Raw genomic sequence first — 23524 nt, forward strand, 5'->3', positions numbered from 1 at the left:
GTTCTTCAGGACGTAGGTGGACATGTTAGTTTATTTACTTATTTCATAGGGACAATGCAATTTAACATAGTTCTAATACCAACCATGAAACTGATGTGTTGCACAGAGAGTTTATAGCTATTGGTAATTTGCAACAACTCTTGTCCCAAGTTGTGATTTTACAACCATCAAGAGAAGATTTCATGACCATGACCTCAAAGGATTCACCACAAGATGCAAACCACTGGTTAAGAAAAGCTGAGCTCTGGCTGAGATGTGTTGTCCATGATTTCATTTCAAACAGAGCCTGGAGAACATAAAATGTGAAACTGTCCAGTCTGGACCGTGATCCCTCCATCACCAAACCATTCAGGTGCAGTATCTGGCAAGAAGAAGAAATATTGAATTATTAAAAAGAAATTCTACGAACAGCGCCTGAATACGTACCAGCTCCCCTGAACTGGTTCCAGTAAACAACCTCCCACTGAGTCTGAAAACAACTTGCTAGTTGCCTTCCCCCACACACTCATGCCTTTTCAGAATTATTAGTAAGCTGACTACTGCACACACAGCCAGTTATTGCAATGGAAGGATCACAACTTTTATTCAGTGTAGATAAAATCACTCTCCAGTACATGAGCTGTGACATTACTGTTACCAATGTGGGCGGTGACATGTTTTCCCCTCAGGGCTTCCCGTACCAACTCAGATGCTCAGATGCACTCAGTCTGTGCACAGTGCATCAGGACTGTGTGCTGAGAACATTCAGTACTTTTAATTAGCCGATGACATTTCTAGACTAAGTGGCATTCAGGCTTTGAATCAGGGCTCTGGGCCTGTATCATTTTAATCTGCTGATACTGTGTGAAAAAAAGCTTGTCCTGTAGGGCACCAGAAATCCTGATAACATTCCTGTCTTATTTCAACTTGTGGTATCATTCATTCACTCGCATTCAAGTGCTGCATTTGCACCCATATTTTAGATTTATGAAATTCAGCCCTGTGGCCAGCAGCCTCTGACCACCACTGGCCTCAGCCTCTGGTCAGCCAAGACTAAGGGCCAGTGGTTAGACTCCCGGGGTGCCTGCCCCCAAGGCTGCCTGCAGCCAATAATGTCTGTTACCACTAACGTGTGTGTGTGTGTGTGTGTTTGTGTTGGCTTGTACTGTATTACTCATGCTGTGGGGACATAAATCGGTTTACACAGTGACATTGTAGGGACTCAACATCCTTTTGGGGACAATTAGCAAGTCCCCATAATTTAGATTTAAAGCTAGGGGGGGTAGGGGTTAAAGTCCAGGACAATAAATGTAAATTAAAGGTGAACGATGCAATGCTGGAGAAAGACTTAATAAATTCTGAATTCAACAGCAAAACAAATACAGCCGCACCTTCAGAAGCTCCGCCCCCTAAATTCATGGACGCAACACAACAGGCACACAAACAAAGCACCATAAACTAAACAGAGTAAAAACTAGCAAGCGTTAGCTGTCTAAATAAACTACCGTGACAGAAGAGAGAACTTCTGAGTTATGCATCCAACCAATCAAATCCATGTGAAGTCTCCATCACTGATGTCATCACTGTTCTTCACCCTTGCCTGATTGTTGTACTTCTTTCTCAAGTTTTGTTCTTCTGATCTTCTCCTCTTTGGCCGTTCCTCAGCCATCTCTCCATCTTGATGATGCGATGAGTACGCCCGGTCATCACATCACATCACCGCCAGTCTCTCAACTGCAGTCCCAATCAATCCCATTCAAAACAGAAGGGTAGACTGCTCCTTCTCCTTCCCCTGGTAATCTTTAAATCGGCACTATCCATTAGCACGTCCCAGATTTACCGTCTCTTACTCCCAGTGTCCCCTTTTCCCATCTCCTTTCTTCTCTTCTTCTTTCCCTTGTCCTTTGCACAAGCATGAAAACCCTAGTCACTGATTGGCCCAAACAGTATTGTATTACTTTGTTTATTTCCTGTTTACAGAGCCAGGGCTGTGAAGGAGCAGCTGAATTTCATCACTGAATTTGTGTATCAGATCAGAATCCCTTACTCTACTTTTAGTGTGTGTGTGTGTGTGTGTGTGCGTGTGTGTGTGTGTGTGTGTGACACACACACACCACCAGGCACAATACACTAATGACACATTAGGGTATTGTGCCTGGTGGTGTGATTACAATTAAAACCCACAGTTTTTGTTTTTGAGTTTGGGAAAAAAATCTGTATACTGAGCTCCTGCAGCTGACGTTGCAGCCCCTCACAGCCACCGTACTGTTACTATTACTGTTCTTGGTCTGTAATATACAACTCAGTTATCCGTTAATAGTGAAAAGAAGAAATTATATGGGAACAGATAGTATAATGAACTCTTTCATTAACAGTTACAGTGACTAAAATTGCTCTCTACAGCTGTAGAAGATTAATAGTGCATGCATGATTGTGTGTGTGTGTGTTTTGATATTTGCACTCATGCCATGAACACGTGAACCCAGTCTGTTTGAAACCACAGGACTTTGAAACATGTACAAGTTAAATATGTGGCTTTTTTTCTTTACAAGAATATCTACTGGTCAAAGTTTTTTCCCCCTCCATCTTAATCAAATATTCCAGAGGGTTCAGTGGGAGTTTAATTTAACTGTAGGAGAAATCAATTGAGCGTCTCTGTCTGTAATACTGATCAAGTGCCTACCAATTTTGCAATTCAAGGTCACACCAATCAGCGTGTTACCAACTCATTAAACAATCAAATGGAATAACTGTCCACCACATAATTTAAAACCACTTGAATAATTCTTTCCATATTTAGATGACAATATTTTTTCTGTTTAACTTGAGTCTGGAAAGAGAACTTGCAACACATGTATGATGTTGCAGAGTTAAAATACAGCGTTAGATTTTCCATTTGCTGATGCACTTTTGATTTTTAGCAATTGTCTTGTTCAGCGATTAAGGATTTTTGGACTTTGAGCCTTACAACTGTGACTTGGCTAAAAATCCTAATGCAATGTTTATGGTTTGTAAATCAATTTAATTTAGTGGTGAAATGATAAGAATGAATCAATAATTAATAATGAGTAAGAGTAATTTTGTATGTGCAACAGCAGACGTGAAGATCCAGCATAGATCTGTTTAGCAATCACAACCACAACTTACAGTATATTAGCATACCATGAAACATATCCATCGATAAAAACTCAGCACCGCTGGTAAAAAAATGTCAACTATGAGAGGAATTTCTATGAAATATTTGGCACAGAAATCCATGGTGTTTGAATCTGGTTTTACTTACTGCTGAAATACATAATACAATAAAAATAGTTAATTTAGACTCTTTACCTGGTAAAAGTTAATGCAAGGACTACGCGCCTTGGAATAATGACACACATGCAGCATTAATGCTACTTAGCAAATGCTAGCATGCAAAGCACGAGCTAAAGAAATGGTGAATATAATACCTGTATAGGATAAGCATGTTAGCAACATCAGCTTGAGCATGTTAGCATACTGACATTTAGCTCAAAGCACTCACACACTTCTAGTATTTCTGTGAACTCCAAGGCTTGTTTTTATTTCAGTGAAAAGTTTTGCTGTTGGAAATTCATCTGTCTTGCATAACAGATACTTCTCAAAGTGACTTTATTGTTTCACACAGATGAGAGTATCTAAAATATTTCCTTATCACAGATTAAATTCAGTTTGAAGGCACCTTAAGTTGATTTATGAGCTGTTTTTCTTTAGAATATCACCCGTGATGATCATGGAAAACAAAAAACAGATTACTACAGTACATGTGGAGCAGTATGCAATGTTTTTGTTTTGGTGGCCTGCCCCTTTCAAGAAAAAGACAGACACAGACAACAGAAGGGACAGAGATAGAAGAAGGAAGAGGGAGATCATCAGTCCATCCCCAAATTATACACAGTCTTCACTTTAAACTGAATGAGCTCCACATGGTGTTGTTTACACTGTGAAACTCCTTATTTAACTAATGACAGCTCCATGAATTCTAGGCAACAACACTCACTGCTATAAACTGCACATCATCACAACAGCCAGTCAGAGCTGTAAATAACTGTTAAAAACTGAGTAACACTGCCTATTCCTCATGTTTGTTGGCAGCCATAGAAACAAAATCCCTCAACGGATATTGCCCATAATGATATCGTTATGAACACAGCAACGACAGCACCACAGAGGGCCATTAGTTTTTGACTAATACTCCAGCAAAACTCTAAGGGTGTGTCTTCCATCGCTATAGTAACTTATCCTTTCAAGTCAAACATTTGTTGTCTCCCACGGCGATGGCTTAAACTGATAAAGTCTTATCTTATGTATCGACCAGTAGCACCTGAGACTAAATCAATAACTTCTTAAATTCCATCGCTATGGCCTTGGACAATATGTTTAAGTGCCCTGCATGCTGTCGTTGCATGTCCAGTCTCCTGTGCGACACTTATCATCAACACGTCACTGATAGGCTTGGGAACAAGCCTTAATAGCTGACCTATTAGAACACAGCTTCCGGCACTACATCTCCTGACACATCCATCACTGAGGCTTTCTGCTTTTAAATGTGCAGCCATCAGGGTATTTGTCTGTCGGTCTCAGCAGTCCCACTTTCTGATTAAAATTGACTGTTTTTTAAAAAAAATATTTAGTGTGGAAATATTTTTATTGGACTTAAACATTGCATAACAGACAATTCACTATACTTCCTTGGCACCACATCGCCATCGATAATGAAAGTTCCTGTTTGGATTCGCCACTACTTAAATGAACTGCATGATAAGTAATTTATTTACACAAACAAAACAATTGAAGATGGTTATTGAGGAAACATTATCAAAAAAATCTGATAAAGGAGATATACACATTCTGATGAGCACTTCTCTCCTTCCTGTCTTAAAATGAGTCACAAGCCTCCAAAACACAAATGTGTCACATGAATATTGCTGTAACTCATCTGCTAAATGTATGCTCTTACAATATGTAGTGTCTGGGGCTTTTACTGTGGCTATTGGGTCACTGTGCTGGGTATTGTATGTCATAGGAGATGATAGAGGAATGTGGTCCAGAAAGCACATAGGCACACACCTGACAGTGTCATAGCTAAATCGCTGGTCTGCCGGAGCCACTGCTCGCCATTCAGTACGGTAAGCCATAGATTCCCCGCCACTCTGTCGGTTCCTCCCATGATGCCATCTTGCTCTCTATTCAAGTTGACACCATCTTGGCTGACAGATGATGTCCTTGCCCTCAGTTCAACCACACGGCGTCTGGGAGCCCTTTGTTCTGTGTGAATTTGCAGAGAAGGATGAAAAGAGGTAATGACACTTTTCACAGTAAACAAACATGATTACATTACATTGATTTTCTTCTGACATGCAAGTCAGAGCAAGATGTAAGACAACAATATGTGGGGAAATTACACCATCTTGTGGCAAACACGTGCACATGGTGAATAGCACTCATTACTTACCAAGACAGCTCTGAAATGGCAAAGTGACAGTGAGGACACAGACAGACAGAAGAGAAGCATATGCCTATAGAGAAATGAGAATAATGGTTTGAATAATTTATCACATTTCTTTCTCAAAATAGCAGCCTATAGTGGCTTTAATGTCTTATTCATGATGAAACTATTTGCATTTTCAGATACTTCAATAATTAAAGGTTATCAAATTATCAAAGGGGGGCAATATATTGCAAGAGTGCAGATTGCGGTGTGTTGAATTTTTCTCTCATACAGTAATAGCTGATTGTCTTGTGCTTACCAAGAGGAGCTGTGCACCGTTCTGAGTCATTCTCCTCAAGGCTTTTCCCATCTGGACTCCAAGCAGAGCTAAAGAACAGGGTGTTACTGCTTCCTCATACTCACTCTCCACACATCTTAGGAAAATGGAAAATGTGTTACATACATAACACAGCGATATTGACCCTTATGTGTTTGCCAAAATAACAGCAGAAGTACGTTATCGAAAGGATCACATGAATGAGCAGACATGGGGTCCAGCACAGATGTATTAATAACAACAGCTAATATTAGCTGGAACTGACTTTCCCTGGAAGGACTATGACATTTTAGTAAATATTTGCGTTCTTCCCAAGACTTATTTCATTATATATTCCATGTCTTTACCTGCATTAAATATGAAGTCAAAGCCAGCAGCTACTTAGCTTAGCACAAAAACTGAAAACAGGGCAAACAGGTAGCCTGGCCTTGTACATGAGGCAACAGACCCGGCTATCATCATCTCTAAATCTTACAAATAACATGTTATGTCTTATTTGTTTACTCTATACAAAGGCCAAAACGCCATGCTAGCTTTCCCCACCTGTTTCTAGTCTTTGTGCTAGGCTAAGCTAACCGGCTGCTGGTTGCGCCTTAGTGGATATATATGTGAGTGGTAGCAATCTTCTCATCTAATTCTCAGAAAGAAAGCAAACAAGCGAAAGGATGATGTCAGTGAGCAGTAAGTGCAAGAGCAGGGGTCCAGCACAGATGTATTTAGCAATAACAACAGCTAACATTTGTTAGAACTGACTTTCCCTTGAAGGACTATGACATTTTAGTAAATATTTGCTTTTCTTGCATGATTTATCTCATGTTTGTACCTACAGTGCATATGAAGCTACAGCCAGTAGCCAGTTAGCTTAGCTTAGCTTAGCACGAAAACTGGATACGGGGACAAACGGGTAGCCTGGCCCTGCCCATAAGGTAACAAAGTCCAGCTATCATCATCTCTAAGTCTCACAAATAACATGTTATGTCTTATTTGTTTATTCTATACAATTGCCGAAACCACAGGCTAGCTTTTCCCTCCTGCTTCAAGTCTTTGTGCTAAACTAAGCTAACTGGCTGCTGGTTGTGCCTTTATACTTAATGGACAAACATATAACTCTTGGAAAGAAAGCAAATAAGTATTTTGCAAAATGTCAAACTATTCCTCAGAAACCAAGCTTTCTAAACCATCTACATTGGTAATAACAAATATCAAACTATCATATTTTTGTTAAAATAAAAGAAGCACATCATATTACTGCTATCATTACTTCTGCATACTATAAACAGCCTTGGATTGGTGCATGTGCTCAAACATTGATCTTGATCTTATCACATTTTCTTTCTCAAAATAGCAGCCTATAGTGGCTTTAATGTCTTAATAATAATATTGTGGCAGTTTATGAATGGAAAAAACACCTTTTTAACATCTTCTCCACCACAGTGTCCTCCTCATCACGATGTGACACATTGAACAAGTCACGGATGCTCAGTGGAAGAACGTGTCCTTGTTGTGCCAAAACGACCAAGTTGTACATTCCCTGTGGGTCGGTGTGAAAATAAAATCATAACAGGAGGCTGTTGGGTTATTCACTGAGAAAGACTTAGAAATAATAACACTGTATTATTCTGTTTGGTGTTTTTATTGCGATGGCCTTAGCCTGTGGAAGTTTAATTAAGTTTATCATTGGGTGATGAGATTACAGCCCAAGTAAATCTGTCACCTGAGGGCTGCCCGCTAGAGCTGCTCTGCTATACATCGATACGGCCTGACCAACCAAGGATAATGAGTCTTCTCGTGTGCTGGAGGAATAGTAGTAGTAGTCTCCCATTTTCAGCAGAGCTATAAAAGAAGATAAATACTTGCTGTTCATCGACCAGACTGACAGGGAGAGGGAGAGGTTAAAGCGAAATGAAATGAGAGGAACTCACTGGACGGATGGGGATCATAGTTTAATATAGAGTAGTTATGATATCTCCACTGACAATCATAACTGAGATCCAGTTCCTGCATTGGACAATGATTGCAGGGTGAGAGAGAGAGAGCAGAGCAATGTTATGTTATCTACTGCTAATAATTTCACTCCGGCTTTGTTTTCTTCTTTTAGCATGTGACTGGAATTATGCGCTTCAGACCTTCAATCAAATGTCACTGATCTGAGAATTGTGCTTAAACTCCCAGTTGAAAGAACAGGTAGTATTTGCTTAAAAGCAGACACATCTGAAAAACAACGCACACATGTATACCTCACACAGGTGTGCAGCATTGCTCTGAGCAAAACCCAGACCAGTTTCAGCTGCCAAAACATACTTGACAAATGCTTCCTGCCTGTTGGCAACACAATAAAACACATGTGAAGAACCAAAGACAAATAGTAAAGACCAGAGAAAATGATTAAATGAGGACAATTGAAAAGTCATTGAAATAAATGTCCCTACCACCAGCCCTGGAGGTAGGCCTGGAGAGCCTCTCTGATCATAAATCCAAGGTGTCCGTTCTGTTCGCAGACCTTTTTAAGCATTCTGCATGGAGGGTAAAGGATGGCTAATGAATTATGGAATTTAACTTACACCACATAAACAGAAAATATTTCAATATGATCTAAAAATAGTTTCTGATTTGTTGAGGTCATTCTAAAAAAAGCCTCCACGGCTGCAGCAGGAGCTTCTTTAAATTCATAAGATACCAGAGGAACACTGGTAAGCAGAATCACTCTGTGCCAGACAATAACGTGGTGACAGTCGCTCTTATTTTTAGATATGCAAATACTAGGTTCTGACCTTGAATTAGCCACTGTCATTGGAATTAGTTGCCACTGAGCTGCGGGCTACAGTGCAACAGCCCATAACAAAGCTTTCTTCACCAAGCTAATGAAAGCCTCTTACATCACAGCTCTCTCCACATCCTGAGACACCCCCTCCAGGTTTCCTGTTGAAAGGTACCAAGCTGCCTCCACTGATGCAGCAGCGTGACCAAAGCGAGATGCATTCAGAAACTGCTGGAATGCAGCCATCTGTCGATCATATAGAAAATATAATCAGCTCATCGACCGCAGCACATCAGATCGTATCATATAAACTACATTTTGACAAGGGGTCAGAGCCAAACCTCATTCTTCTGTGGGTTGTTTGGGTTTTTCCCACTGAGATGATAAACTCCCAGGTTAAACATGCCGTCATCGCTCCCATTCAGTGCAGCTTGTTCATAATATTTCACCGCGTTTTTGTGGTCGTTCAGTACAATCCCATGGTACCAGCCCAAACCATTCAAGGCATTAATTGAGCCCTAAAGCAAGGAAACAGACGCTGGTATTCATAGTGAAGGTGTGCTCTGTAAACACACAGACTGATTGCTACACACATACCATCGCTGCAGCTTTCTTCAGCAGCTGAAAACCTCTGGTGAAGTTTCTTTTCACTCCCTGGCCCTGAAGGAATCAGCATCAATCAGTGAATCAATAACTGTCAAAACACAAACACACACACACACACACACACACACACACACACACACACACACACACACACAACATCCAGTCTTCAATCCAATCATAAAATAGGCTGGTTTTACAATGTTATAGCACCTTCATCAGTAGGATGGAGTAGTCGTACATCGCTGTGGGATCCTTCATTTGCATAGCACTTCTCTGAAACCACTTCGCTGCACTCACTATGTCTTTAGAGACCCCATATTGTCCCCAGTAAAGCATTGTTCCCAGACGTCTCTAAAAATAATAAGAGTGTTTGTGTTAATTTTAAAACTGACTCTGTCTGCAGACCAAAAAGGAGAAATAACTCGTCCTCAGGTTTTTACAGGAACATTCTCATACACTCACATACAATTTGTGTGGTTCATCTTTACAGAAAGTCAAAATCTACCACACCTACCTGAGCGTCTATGTCTCCTCTCTCTGCTTGGAGCTTCACATACTGAAAGACGTCAGTGGTCTCATGTGTCAGGCTGTCTAAATCCTCCTGGTTGTTTAGATAGATGTGTTCAGGTGTGTATTGCTTTAAAAAAAGACAAACAGAAACATCTGCATAATTATTGCTACTGCCAACACCGTTAATACCACTGTTGTTAACTATGTGTACAACCACTGCTCTACTAATACAACTGCTGCTGATGTTACTAGTGCTATTATATCAAAGCTGCTTCTTTCTGTCACCACCACTACAGGTGTTCTGTCTCCAGCCTGAATCTCTGACTAAAAACTGCACTTGACCCTTTCCATCTGTCGCTGATGCAGAGACGTTGTTTTCCTTAAAGGCTCTAAAGACTTGGTTTCTCCATAACATTAGTTTGAGTTAGGTATTATCTATTTCATTTCAAACACTCAACTAATCTCCCAGGAGTATGTGGGTGTGGTATGTAAACATTTCACAGACAATGCAGGCAACAAAAACCAACAACGGCATGACCATGTTTGTGATTCAAATACAGCTACATCCTGTTTGGAGCTCAGAAGTTTCATCTGAGTCCAGCCCACTTCAAACCAGCTCAGATGTATTATAATGCAAGCATTATAATACATCCATGCTTGTGTTGAGCTCTCAGGGCCACCGTAGTGCGCTGATAAAATGGGTTTTCATTGGCTCCAGATGGATCATTGTTCTGTCATCTTCTCTGGACAACAGCAAGTTTCCAAGTTGGCCAAAATGCCACAGCCAGAAACTCCAGTAATAAATTTCTCAGAGCAGTGGCTGCCTATTCAAGCTGGAGAAGCCAGTGAAGTCTTTGTGTTGTCTTCATAACCCTCTATTCATTAGGTGCAGCTTATTTAAATATTCCAAGAATAAATATGAAGGTCTGAGGTAGACTTTTCTCATAGCAGGCTTCTTATCTTTAGAGTGCTCTCCCTCTATTCATCAGGACGGCTACCTCCTTCACATTTCTAAATTGAGATGTAAGACCCAACTATTCTCCCTGTACAACTCTGATCCAACTGGCTAACAAACACACTATTAATCATGCTTTGGAGACAGCAGCTTTTGTATCACTGTCATCATGTTCCTGCACACAATAAGTGTCTGTGCATGTTTATATGAATGCATTTGCTTGCCTATGTACATGTTGAAGTCTGTGTGTTTGAATAAGGAAACTCATGTTTTTGCCAAGAATTAAGAGAGAAAAGAAAAGTTTTTGCCAAGAATTAAAAGAGAAACGTATCTGTATGTTTGATTAAACTACCAGCACCGTTAAAACTCACTTTTGTCTGTTTTGACTGAACAAGATAAATGCTGCATTCATATGCTCCTCGGATGGTCCCATTTCCCGACTTTGGTGTGGTTGTGTGCGTTTATGTCAGAATGTGGAAACAATACGGATGTGACAAAGAAGAGGTGCTGTATTTTATTTCTCAGAGTGTGAAAACTGTTTCCAGTATTTCTGTAACTAAAAGGTCCCATATTTTACACTTACCCTGTGTTTTATTTGAAGTGTTGATATCCATTAGAAGATATATTTGTATATATCTGAATCAGATATATAAATCTGCTTCAAATATAGCAGATTTCAGGTAAACCAAAAACCAGATCCTGTAAGGTTGGATGGTGGGTCCAGGTGGTCTGAGCTTGGAGCATGTCTGAGTGTGGCGACTGCTTTGTTGTGACATGACAAAGTCCTGACGGCTGGTTTTAAGGCTCAGTTTCTGAATACAGGCTGTGTGCATTTCTCTGTGGACTGAGGCTTTGATACTTTCACAGTATTAATATAGAACCGAGACCTGCTTTATAATCAAAAAACACATGGACCTATCAGGGTTACTGCTAATAATTAATTGTCCTGAGTAATCTAGGTCACTATATGTGGACAGTTACAACCGAATACCATACTTCAAATTAAATATTAGTAAAAAACTAATGATATGCAATAAGTGAATTTGCACCGTTTCTGCGTGTATGATGTCAGAAACTGAGCAAGTCTTGTACCAAAATTCGTTTTCCAATTTTTCAGATTATTCCGACATCACATGAATGCAGGGTTTGTCTAACCATGCTAACGGCTCTGTGAGGCTGCACTTTGACACAGCAGTGCTCAGAGCTAAGCAATAACATGGGCATGCTAACATGCCCACAATAATAATGCTAACATGCTCATGTTAAGCAAGCATGTTTTACATGTTCAACATCTTAGTTTAGTGTGTTAGCATGGTAATTTGCTAATTAGCACAAAAGACAAAATATAGCTGAGGCTAATGATGATGTCACTAGTATTGCAGGTAGCTGGTTATACACCACAGTGTAGAAAAAAGCAGTACCCAGAGGCAAGCTAGGCTAATGAAGTTCATTTTAAAATTTTGAATACTATATACCCTGCTAGTTATCTTACTGCTAAATCTTCAGACACTGATACCTATTGTTCCTTTTGTCAACATGATTTAGAAACAAATTGTCACCTATTTTTTGTGTGTGAAATATCCCAGATATTTTGGAGAGATCTAGAGTCTCACTTTTTTGAGGCTGCTAACCCTCTCTACTCCTTTAACCTTAAAGATATTATTTGCTACTAAGATGATAATTGAAATAATGGCACTCTTGAATGTCTGCATAACTTTGTTGTTCTCAACGCAGAATTCTTCATCCACAAACAGAAATTTGTCAAATCAATTCCTCAGTTTTCACCTTTTCTCCTAGAACTGGTTCACTAAACATCAAAACAAGTAATTAGCTTTTGGAAAATTGTGTAATTTTTCCCTTACCACATATGACTGAATATGTTAATATGCTTGTGTATTCATTCATTTCATTTTTATTTTCATTTTTTATATTTGCCTGTTGTATTAAAGTTCACGTGTTGTGTGCCGTTGTCTTACCTGAATTACTATTGATCAATTAAATAAATAAATATATAATAAATGAAAAAATGTCTGTTCAGACACTTTCAAGGCAACTGTCCATACAGAAGACATGGACTGGCCCTGCCACTAGTTCTTTTCAGTGACTTCAGTCATTAAAACATACCTTTTTGTGATGTATGCTGGAACTGTCAGTGCAGCTCTGTGTCCCAGCATTGGAATAGTAGCTATAAGCCATGTCCAAGTCTTTAGGAAAGCCGTCAATTCCTTGTGTGTGCTTGTACCCTGCATGCATCAGGGCGAAACGGTTATCATTTGATGCACCAATCAGACTATAGACATGGCCCTGAAACACACAGGTGTCAATATCATCAGCCATCGTTACAGACACAACGTTCATGTAGAGACTTTAGAGATATTAGAGTACGAGGAAAGCATGGACTACCAGCTGTTGGTCGACTGAGTGTCCCAGGCCAGCGAGGTAGATGGAGGCCAGCAAGAGTGACGCTTTGTGATTTCCAAAGCACGACGATACTTGCAGCAGAGACATTGATTTGGATGTTACTTTAATTTGCGTCTGATCCGCAGGGAACATTGCACCAACTGCCTCCTGAAACAAAATAGTCCTGAGGTCCTTCAGGCCCAGAGATCCTGCAGGGAAGCACAGCTGTGTGAGTTGTATCATACATCCCTCTTACGTACGGCAAGTGGTGACAAAGAGCGCAAACAACTGAACACACCTGCTCTGAGCTCCTCCTCTTTTGTTTGCAAGAGATGGAAGAGCGAGCTGTATTTAAGTGCCGTCTCCCAGCTCCATGTTTGTGTGCAGATTTTTTCACCAATGTGACCCCACAGTTTTATGAAGAGAGGCGTACAGACACCTGCAATAAAACACAAAATCTGTCAACACTGCTCTTCCCATACTTAGTAGGTGTGCAGGAGTTGTATTGATGCCTTTAATATTAGACCTATATGAGGTTGCCCCATGTGGAGCAGTTGTTTTTAAAGGACTTGTCAAGATACTATTTCACCTTTGCTGATTGTTGACAAGAGGTGACTCTCAGTCACTTCTTTCAGAAAAGCTTTTGTAAATGCTTTTATTTCCTGACACTCGCGGTGAGTCCTATCCAGTTCCTGTAATGTTGCCTTGGGGTGAAGCTGATTTTGTATCTGTAACATGAATAACATTGCATTTCACACTGGAATTTACAGCAGTAAAACAAACAAAACTATGATATCTGACTAGTGATTAGAGAGCAGGCACTTTACCTTTTCAGTTCCGAAGCGATAGTATTTAATAGGCCCAAAATACCCATGGATCCCTGGCATGTATTTGCTTCCTCCAATCACAAAGTATCCATCAGTGTCATCCAAATAGATGCTGTCCTGAAATCTGTAAGATATTAAATACCACTCAGACCCGTTGTCATGATCTCTGTGGGTGATAATGGGTGCTTTGTTTTGTTTTGTTTATTTCACAAAAAAATGACATAAAGCAGTGGTTCCCAACCTGTGTGCCGGGGCCCATTGCTGGGCCGCAAACTTATTGCAAAATGGTACAATTTTCATGAAAGTATTATAAAAAAATATGTTTTTTTATGTTTTAAAATGTAATTATTATCTTAATGATTTAACAGTTTTTTTGTTTTGTTTTGTTTTGTTTTGTTTTGTTTTGTTTTGTTTTGTTTTGTTTTGTTTTGTTTTGTTTTGTTTTGTTTTTTAGTCGTATTAAACACACGCTTGTAACTTCTGCCACTAGGCACACAGTGGCATTGAGTGACATCATGAAATAGTCTGGGATCGTGGGAGTTGTTGTCTTTACAACCATTGCTGTCAGTTTCTCCTTGTTTGGATTTCTTTGGTTTCAGTTGTTCAGGAGGTTTTTACCTGGAGCTGAATTATCAACAGAGGTCTCCTCCTCTCCAAATGACCAGCAGATTAAAACCCGCAGAAACAATGAACAGATGTCCAGTCACCTAAATCCTTCATCACGTTAAAATATATAGTTGAAAATGACCAAGGTATAAAAAGTGTATCTTTAAAATGTGTCTAAAACTGGATAAAAGTCCATTTTGAGCTTCTGGCAGACGACCACAACAGCATCACATAGAGGATATGACATCACTGACAGGCGACCAAACGAAACTGACTGTTCCAATATGACCAAAGTTTGAGAATTGCTGGAAACATTCGGGATAATGTAAATCCCCACCTTAACAAAATATATAACATAGGTCTAGTTGTTTTTAGACATTTCAATGTGGAATAATTACATATTAACACTTTAAGACCTGTCACTATGAAAAGCCAATAATAGGAACTTTTATGTTGTCAGCAGCCAGACCACATCATATACTTGTTTGCTATCTCAGTCTGATTGTGTGCTAAAAGATTACATCAATGGCAAAATCTGGTGTATGATCATGGATAGCTGATTCGCAACAGGAAGAGTTAAAAGGAAACAAAAAAAAAATTAAACGTATTCTGTTTTCAGTTCAGCTCTGAGAAAGCATTATCTGGCCTCCGTATAGTTATGGGGTCAGATGTAGGCCGCCATTGTTTTCATGGGGGAAAAGGTTGGAAATCACTGACATAAAGCATCTCAGAAAAGAATCCATAACATGTCTTACTGGTACGTGTAACTGCGGGTTTCATCATCCCATGTTGTGTACAGCAGCACCTGAGAGTCAGACATAATAATGCATGAGCCCTCCACACTCAGAAAAAAAACCCACTCAGCTGTGAACAACTCCAAATTGCAGTACGACGCTGAAATCGCCTGGAGTTTCCCAGCTGGAAAGGAACCACAGTTCAGGATCTTACAGCTGTTCCAAAAGGAAATCAAACACTGCAAAGCCACGGCGCCGAACCAAACTCAGAGGAGAATGGACGACTGTAAGATGTTGCCCCGAGCTGCATTTTAATTTCTTCGCCTTAACCCACCCCCCTCAGGCACACACTGAGGTTCCATACCTTTGAGTCTCGTATGTAACAGTCTAATCTAATCCATTTCCTCAGAGGCAACGCTGCGCCGGCTCGGAAAGCTTCATCTTCTCCTGTTGTCACACGTGCCTGAATTATGACATCCCCTACACAGGAGATATGGCAGTCATATACTTCACCGCAGGAGAGCCAAAGCTCTTTATTAATACATAACAAAGTCTGTTCCTCAGTCTCACAAAAACACACATCATCACTTACAATCACCCCATGACACCTCAATCCAATCCTCTGAACTGGCATCAGCTGCTGTTGACCCACCTGTGTCTGTGAGCTGCATCAGAACAGAGTCGTATAAATTTCTCCTGTTGACATGATGGATGATCCCACAGCGCTTCTTGTGACAGCGCTTCACTTGGTAGATCCACACAGATAAGGTGACGCTGAAAACCAAGCAACAAAACATGATTTGACAAATCATTTCTTTGGCCAGCGAAGCGTACGGCTGAATTTAAAACGCTGAATGACCTCTCTGTCTTTCATTCGCCATAAATAAAAAGCTTATGTGCTCTAGTGAAGAGGCTTCATGGAGCTTGTCGAGCCATTTAAATTGAGAGTGAAAGTAAAACTCAAAGTGGAGTGTTGGCTGACAGCTGCCAGCGCTGAAAAGGAAACAGTCGCTGACCTGCGGCTTATCAAGCTGCTGATATATGATATAACACAAACCGCTCACATTATATACTCTGCATTTCAACATCTAAAAAGTCTGAGGTGTTTGATACAACATTTGGAGAACCCAGCTGGAGATTTCTTCATGCTGCGTCGTTGAAACTAAATGAGAGGTCAGTGTGTGAAGTGTGAAGTCTCAACCTGGGCTGTGTCACAGCGTGAAGACGGACTCTCTCCAGGCCTCCGTCCATGAAGGGCTGGAACCTGCGGACCACTCCAAAGTGCTCACCAGTGCTTGCCAAGGGGAACTTCAGCACGTCTGTTATGTCTGTGAACAAGCAGAAGTTCCATGTTACCTTTGAAAGTCTGGATGATAAAAAAAAAAAAATGGAGCATGGAGAAAAAAAGAGAATGACTGTGATGAAGGGTCTGACCTGACTCATGTGGACACTGATTGATCCTGTTTCTGGTCACCTGCCACATCAGGTGAGCTGACCATGACGGGCACTCAGTGGGAGGTTTGGCTGGACGCTCTGAGAGTGGTGGTACCTGCAGCTCTTTATAAATCCTCAACATGGAGCCGTGGTATGTCCCAGGCCCACGGCCATCTTTAAGATGGCACAGCCAAGCACGAACTGTCACATTTTCTGCCTCCAAATCGTTCCTGTTGAAAAAGTCATGCTTGTATAAAATGGATGGAGGCAATCTGAACAGCACCTGGTGGATCCTGAAGACTCGGGCTGTGCTGCTGATCCATTTCCTCCTGAAGACCAATAAATCTGTCTTCCTCAATGTGGACACCACCACCTCCACTGCAAGCTGACATGGCCTGGAGCACCGATGCCGCACACGGACGACTGAGCCATCTACCACTTTGTCAGGGGCTGAGTCAAACCCTATGAAATTGTCACCACTCTTTGATGAAATGGCTTGTAACGCACACGTTCCCTGGGTGAAGGAAAACATACGAACATTAAATGAAGTGCATATAAAGATAAACAGGCCAATGTGCAGTCTTTGTCTTTGAAACAAATTAGACAGGAAACAGACAGAGACAAATCTATCAGGGAGCTGCCATGAAGTTTATTACAATTACATAATTGGAACCTGAGCCCCCAACCACAGGCTGAAATCCCAGGGGGGACTTCCTGAGGGTTATCCCCCTCAATTTATCATTGCAAACCTAACAATTTAATTTCTAATAATATAATAATATGTACTGAAATTTATCATGATTATTGTTTTTAGTTTTTAGTTTCAAATGATCTTGCCCCCCCTCTGCCTCACAGTGGTTCGGTCCACTGCTGCTCAATCCCACACACATTAGCCAGGTACCAGTGGTTGTGGCTCAGAGAAAAGGAAAACAGACATATGATTGTTTTTCTGTGCAGCAAAACACCAAGTAAGCCCCCAGTTATATTAAAGGCAAGGTGATGAAATCTTCACAAGAATCAGTGTTTACTTGATCAGTTTTCATATAAGAAGTGCTTTACAGAATAAAAGCATTAAAAACACCCCTCACATACACACATACACTCACACATACAGAGACATCGCCCCATTTACACACAGAGCATAATAAACAATAACAGGAAGTGAGGCAACACTACCATGAGTCTCAAACCGACTGGGAAGCAAAGATAAAGACAGTGATAAAGATAAAATAATAAAATTGTAAAAGTTGCACTTGACAGAGATGTATTCAAGTGAGTTAAACCAGAAATAAAAGGCAGGGTATTAAATGCTAATGGTAATGTTAACAATGGTGGGGTCTCACGTTACGGTTGTTCAGCTTCTCTTTTTACTTTTTTTCTCGTGAAGTAATTTCCTATTTATACATTTTATACAAGTACACAGGGGTTGAAGTGGACCAATCCAGAACAGCACCGACACCTTTGATTCATAAGTAAATAAATGAGAGTCTGTACAGAGTGAGACAGAGTGAGACATTGTAAATTCATGCAGGTTATTATAAAGATCAGCTCCACGTGTGATTAAGAGAGACAAGTGGAGCCTGTGTTGTCACATGGTTTTGTCTGTTTATTGCCCCCCCCCTCCACCGCGCCAGTAGTCACATAAAACTCCCACTCATGGTCCCAATGTACAACAGTTGGATGCTGAAAATATGGGGACTGTAGGAGATGAAGAAAATAACATAAAGACATTAAGGCTTAAAAAAACTTTATAAAAAGCTCTATTATCAATTCTCTGCCATATTCTATGAAATCCATCAATACACTTTCCCCAGCTACATACAACAACCCACCCCCACCACCTTTCTTCTGACATTTCAGAACTTGTTAGCAACAGTTGTCATTTTCTACATGTCGCACCACCTCATACCTGTAAGTCCAATATTTACTCTCTTCTCACTCTCCACGGTTTCCACCTGATTCCTGAGAGAAATCTCTGTCACCTCTGTGCTCACCAGCTACCTGCTAACTGTGCAGGCAGCGTGCAATCGGGTTACACAGCTTTTTTTTTTTAACAATGAGGTTGCTGTGCAGGCAGCTTTACGAGCTGAAACTTGCCATATACCTCCATAACGCTGAGGGGAGGTGGTAATTCTCTGAAAGCGGAACGTGAGCTCCTCTCACAATGTTTACATGTTGTCATTTAATGTTATTATTGATTATAGCTGCTTTAAACGATGAGTAACTTCGTAAGAATGAATGGGCGAGTTTCACATTCAACAACTGATATGGTTAAGTGTAATAGTAGCTGTGATAGAGCTCTCTTACCATTATAAAAAAAGCAGTGAAGGCATATCCAAAAATGGTGGTGTGCATCACAGTCATTTTGATTTTTTTTTGCTGAAGATGAGTTAAAACATAAAAACAAATATATAATCCTCTCGACTCAGGTCTAATCCAGTCGATAAAGATACAGTAAGTTATGTGCGTCTCTGTCAGTGTTCGGCTCCTGGTTGCATAGTTTCAAAGCAGGTGGCAGCTGTGTGAGCATACACCCTGTGTGATGCAGGATGACCTGATATTCAGGTGTTGCAGGGTAAACTATTTATCGCCTTTAAAGGGCCGCCCACAGCGCAACACCTAACAGGCTTGGTTAAATGTTCTCAGCTGTTTGACCAAAATGTCGTTTGATTCATTTTGCTTCTGATTCGGTCGGGGAACTCTCCATGGGAGTGATGCATCAGAGCTCAGACTCTAACTTAATTTGATGTGCTCAACCCAAGGCTTTGCTGTTACCCCATGTCCTCCTTGGCCTATGCCCACACAAGACTTTGAAGAAATCCAATCTGAAAAACAACCTGATAGCGCGGCCAAAATTAATTACCCATGCACTGCTGAAAGTTTATGCTTCAAAGTCATGGGAACGAGGCATCAGTAACTGTTGCTGATGGGCTGTTATAAATGACCACATGTAGATAAGCTTGATCTTGCCTATATAAAGGGTGACTGCTGCTGTTAAAATAGACATGAGCTACAACTCTAGATGAGACACAAACCTTTGTAAGACAGTTGATACAAATATCTTTGATTGAACTTGATTAGAGAGATTTTTCTTTTGAGTAATTTTCAATGGCTTTACAGGACCTATGCAATTTCCAGGACATCCTTCTGGACAGTGTAATTGCTGAACGTTCTTCAGTGCCTTTTGGGAAGAAAAGTGGATGTAACTACATGAGTGCTTTGCCCTTAAGAAATAGCACAGGTCTGTTTCATTTTTATATACCAGTTGCAGAGTACCTTGATGAAAGTCCAATACAGTTTGGGCAGATCAGCACCATCCAGAGCTCCAGCGCTGTCTTACCTCAGGACTCCATCCTGCCATCCCTCTCTTTGCCTTTGAGTCCTCCTTACACTTCCTCCCAGTCTGTCCCTTTGCCTTTCCCCATGTCTCATGGAACCACCACCCTGGCTTTCATGTTTCAGGGCGGCGTGTTGGCTGCAGCGGACACCCGTTCCAGTTGCTCAGGACTCGTGGCCTGCCCAGCCGCCCAGAAGATCCTGCCCATTCACAGCCACCTGGTGGGCACCACCTCGGGGACCTCAGCCGACTGCGCCCTTTGGAAACGGATTCTGTCCCGAGAGCTGCGACTGTACCAGCTCCGCCACGGCCGGCGGTTGACCACAAGAGGAGCTGCCAAACTGCTTTCACACATGCTTCACCCCTTTAAGGGAACTGAGCTGTGTGTGGCTGCCACGCTGTGTGGGTGGGATGGAGGAGAGGTTGGTGGAGGCGCAAAGGCTGATCTTGGTGGTTGCACAGAAGCAACAAAGCAACCGGAAAAATCTGTAGATACCAGTCTGGAAAAGGCCCAGAGCTCATCTTCAAACGCTGGTGGTCAACAGCGCTTCGCCAGAGAGAAAATAAGCTTCTGTGGACCCGGTCTGTTTTACGTGTGCAGCGATGGCACTCGCCTGCAGGGAACGCTCTTCTCCGTGGGCTCAGGATCCCCTTATGCTTACTCAATTCTGGACCAAGGAGTTAAATGGGGACTGACAGTGGATGAGGCCACATCAATAGCCAGAGAGGCAGTGTACAGAGCCACACACAGGGATGCATACTCAGGAAACCATGTAGACATCTATCACATCACCTCAACGGGATGGACTCGCAGGAACAGAGAGGATTTGAAAGAGGAATATTACAGAGAGAAGGAAAGACAAGAGAGACGGATGAGACAGGACGCGACTCAGTCTGAGTGAAGACATGAAACAAACAAAAATGGCATGAGAAAAGAAAGGCAAACATCAGGGAGAGCCGTGATGGCATCTTTGCAGCAGATACTAAATTAATGAACAGGACAGGCAGTTGCATCCTCCAGGCTATTTCTCAAATGATTTGGGCATGCATATCGTTCCCTCTAATAAACAGCTGATGTTTTGTTTGTGCTGATGATAAAGCTGCTGGCTGGCATTTTGATTTAGACGCTAAAAACGTTGTGAATCATTTCAAGTATGTTAGATAATGACTACCTGCTCCCGTTTGTGTTTGAACCTCATAAACGGAGCAGGGACCACAGTGAACAGTCCAAAAAAAAAAAAAGTCAAACTGTCTGGAGGCTGAAGGTCATAATGTATTGCTGTATATAAGGGAACACATTTAGCTGTGGCAAACTGATTTGTGTCTGCTGTCAGGATACTCCTGAAGTTTCTTTGACACGTCAGTAAATTAATGAACACATGAAATTTTTTGCTGAACTTGCTTGTTCATTCTGTGTGGGCGGTGCGCTCGTAAATTAAGCATACTAGTAATTATTCAAGTGACAATGACTCTGCAAAGGATATTAGGGCTAAAGGTCTGGAGCTGTTCACCCTCACCCACACTGTTCAGCCCTGAATAGTGAGGGAAGCCAAAGGTTTCAAGCTCAGCGCCATCCACCACACAGGAGTGCTTTTATAGCATATGGATTATACTACATGTCAAAACGCTGCAGTGGTGCTTAATGTTGTGTTTTCACATGCTGATTTGATGAGCTTATTTTTGTACTATGTACTCTGTATAACTGAGGTTTTAATGGCTAATGTGTGCACGTGTGCAGGGAGCATGTCTGTGTGTTAATAACTCCTTACAACAAATTACAGGCAGGGCTCCATGACGACGCTGAGCAACTTCTCCAGTGTAACATCAGAGCAATTAGGGTCTTCTCAAACTTAAACTGGTTCTACTGTATGAATGTCTGCAGCTGGGAGAGTACGAGGGGAAAGCCTCCCTTACTCCCCAACCTCATCCATAATTCCCATCTTCGGAAGTTCATTAATGACGGAATTACTGAGCGAGCGAAAAACAGAAAGTGGAAACCAATTTGGTGGTCTGGATTTTAAAGCTTGCAGGGCCAGACTTGGAAGCAGAGAGCAAGTTATGAGGGAAACAAGGACAGAATCGTAATCAAAGTTTTGAGCCTGCAAGACAAACTGTGACTCAAGATTTGAGCAAGCAGTGGGGCTTCCTCGCCCTTTTCAAAGCTTTTTTGTTCAGTTTTTGGCTGCTTCCACTCCTCACATGCCAACTGCAGCTGAGAACAGAGAAGCCTCCATTGGGTTTGACCAAAAAGTGAAATGTCACAGACCCTGACATCTGAGCTGTATCAGTGCATTTGTTTTATTATTTATTTATTTTTTCCTTATTGTCTTAAAACGCTTAACTAACATCTGACCGCAACAGTTAGATATATTCCAAAAATTCTTTGACATCCCTCTCACGCAGTCTGAGCTCATAATAAGTTTTGCACTTGAAAATCTGTCTCAGTTTGCTCTCAAATCCTGACTCACACACTGATCACTGCTTGGCTTTGTGTTGTGCTTGAGCAGTGGTTTTTGCATTATTAAACCTCCGTACCCAGCTGGGTACAAGGATCTGAGGTGTGACCTCAGGCTTGGTTTGCTTACTAATCACAGGACTTGTTTCTTGGTCAGAAATAGAAAACAAGAAAGATCGAGAGACACTGATGTGCTGAGACATAATCACTTTTTACAGTATTGAGAGGGATTCTGCTTCTGTGCTGCAACCGCAACCCACCCAGCCTCACTGTCCCTCAAATTAAAAATATCCAACACATCTACGTGAGAAACAAACAAAGTCTATGGCAGGAAGTTTGAGATAAAACAAGTCAAAGTGTAAAAATATCAGCTCGCCCAACATTCTTGAGGGAACTCTCATGTTACAATGGTTTTATATTTACATCTTGCACATCTAAAGGACTTTACAAATAAAGACAAAGTACCATGTGATTTTGATCTGAGATGCAAATTTCTAGTGCACGAGGCCCTCAGAGCTCAGTGCACTGCAGCTTAAGAAAACACATGCAAACAGACAAAACACAAACAGACTCAGAAAACATCTTCCTCAGTTTGACAGTGTGTGAGCTGCAAATGCTCAAAACACAAAGGAAGCGTTTCCAGCGGACACAAAAATGAACTTGCTGAGACGCACTTGTTCAGTGATTTGTGACTTGAACAACAAGTGCACATCGATGTGCTATAATGCATCCATGCAAGTGCATCCCAGCAGGTTCATCACTTTTTTGTGTCCCCTGGAAACACTTCTGTTGTGTTGTGAGTATTGGCAGCACACACACTGTCACACTGATGAAGGTGTTTTCTGAATTTGTTTGTGTTTTGTCTGTTTGCATGTGTTCTCTTAAGCTGCAGTGTTGAGCTCTCAGGACCACCTACATTGTCTTGTTTGAAGTTGTTTTTCAGAAGAGAAAAAAAATTGAACCCACTCAAAAATCTGAAGACTTAATGGGAGAGTGAATCACAGCAATGAAGAGACTGTCCATTATTTTCCAAGGAAAACACGTCGCGAACAATACATTCAACTCACTGGGGAGGGTATGCCACCAAAGTGGAAATGTGAAGGGGGGTGGGGGGTAATTACAGTCAATCTTAGACAC

The 23524-nt window shown here is 41.3% G+C and overlaps 3 protein-coding genes across 3 annotated transcripts in view; 2 read left to right on the plus strand and 1 right to left on the minus strand.

The window, feature by feature from the left end:
* Nucleotides 1-13: 13 nt before the first annotated feature.
* LOC139626630 (protein sel-1 homolog 3) lies at nucleotides 14-19114 on the minus strand. The gene is made up of 25 exons (XM_071487039.1): nucleotides 18903-19114; nucleotides 16596-17109; nucleotides 16363-16489; nucleotides 15814-15935; nucleotides 15526-15641; nucleotides 15183-15232; nucleotides 13822-13945; nucleotides 13584-13722; nucleotides 13293-13433; nucleotides 12998-13203; nucleotides 12719-12898; nucleotides 9644-9766; nucleotides 9340-9480; nucleotides 9121-9183; nucleotides 8865-9041; nucleotides 8642-8769; nucleotides 8195-8278; nucleotides 8003-8084; nucleotides 7688-7763; nucleotides 7480-7598; nucleotides 7175-7296; nucleotides 5748-5862; nucleotides 5453-5516; nucleotides 5068-5265; nucleotides 14-361 (listed from the first exon to the last, which is right to left on the minus strand). Exons 1-25 carry the CDS (start codon nucleotides 18957-18959, stop codon nucleotides 276-278), a joined length of 3354 nt encoding a protein of 1117 aa, XP_071343140.1. The 5' UTR covers nucleotides 18960-19114; the 3' UTR covers nucleotides 14-275.
* A 267-nt stretch (nucleotides 19115-19381) lies between these two features.
* Nucleotides 19382-22968, plus strand: psmb11b (proteasome 20S subunit beta 11b). Its single transcript, XM_071487042.1, has one exon. It carries the CDS (start codon nucleotides 19704-19706, stop codon nucleotides 20832-20834), a length of 1131 nt encoding a protein of 376 aa, XP_071343143.1. The 5' UTR covers nucleotides 19382-19703; the 3' UTR covers nucleotides 20835-22968.
* A 253-nt stretch (nucleotides 22969-23221) lies between these two features.
* Nucleotides 23222-23524, plus strand: part of LOC139626629 (cadherin-11-like) — a 22148-nt gene continuing 21845 nt past the window's right edge. The window contains exon 1 of the mRNA XM_071487038.1: nucleotides 23222-23524. This exon is cut by the window's right edge and continues 769 nt beyond it. The gene's annotated coding sequence lies outside the window, so the exon portion shown is untranslated.

Source organism: Trachinotus anak, unplaced genomic scaffold (genome assembly GCF_046630095.1).
Source record: "Trachinotus anak isolate AG129_WGS33_773 ecotype Australia unplaced genomic scaffold, CSIRO_AGI_Tana_v1 ptg000010l, whole genome shotgun sequence".
Classification (NCBI taxonomy): domain Eukaryota; kingdom Metazoa; phylum Chordata; class Actinopteri; order Carangiformes; family Carangidae; genus Trachinotus; species Trachinotus anak.

Coding starts and splice junctions, on each gene's coding strand:
- LOC139626630 (XM_071487039.1), bottom strand. CDS start 18,959: ATGACTGTGATGCACACCACCATTTTTGGATATGCCTTCACTGCTTTT. Junction 16,490..16,595: donor TCAGTGTCCACATGAGTCAG/GTCAGACCCTTC, acceptor GCTTGTTCACAG/ACATAACAGACGTGCTGAAG. Junction 12,899..12,997: donor ACTCAGTCGACCAACAGCTG/GTAGTCCATGCT, acceptor TGTGTGTTTCAG/GGCCATGTCTATAGTCTGAT.
- psmb11b (XM_071487042.1), top strand. CDS start 19,704: ATGGCTTTACAGGACCTATGCAATTTCCAGGACATCCTTCTGGACAGT.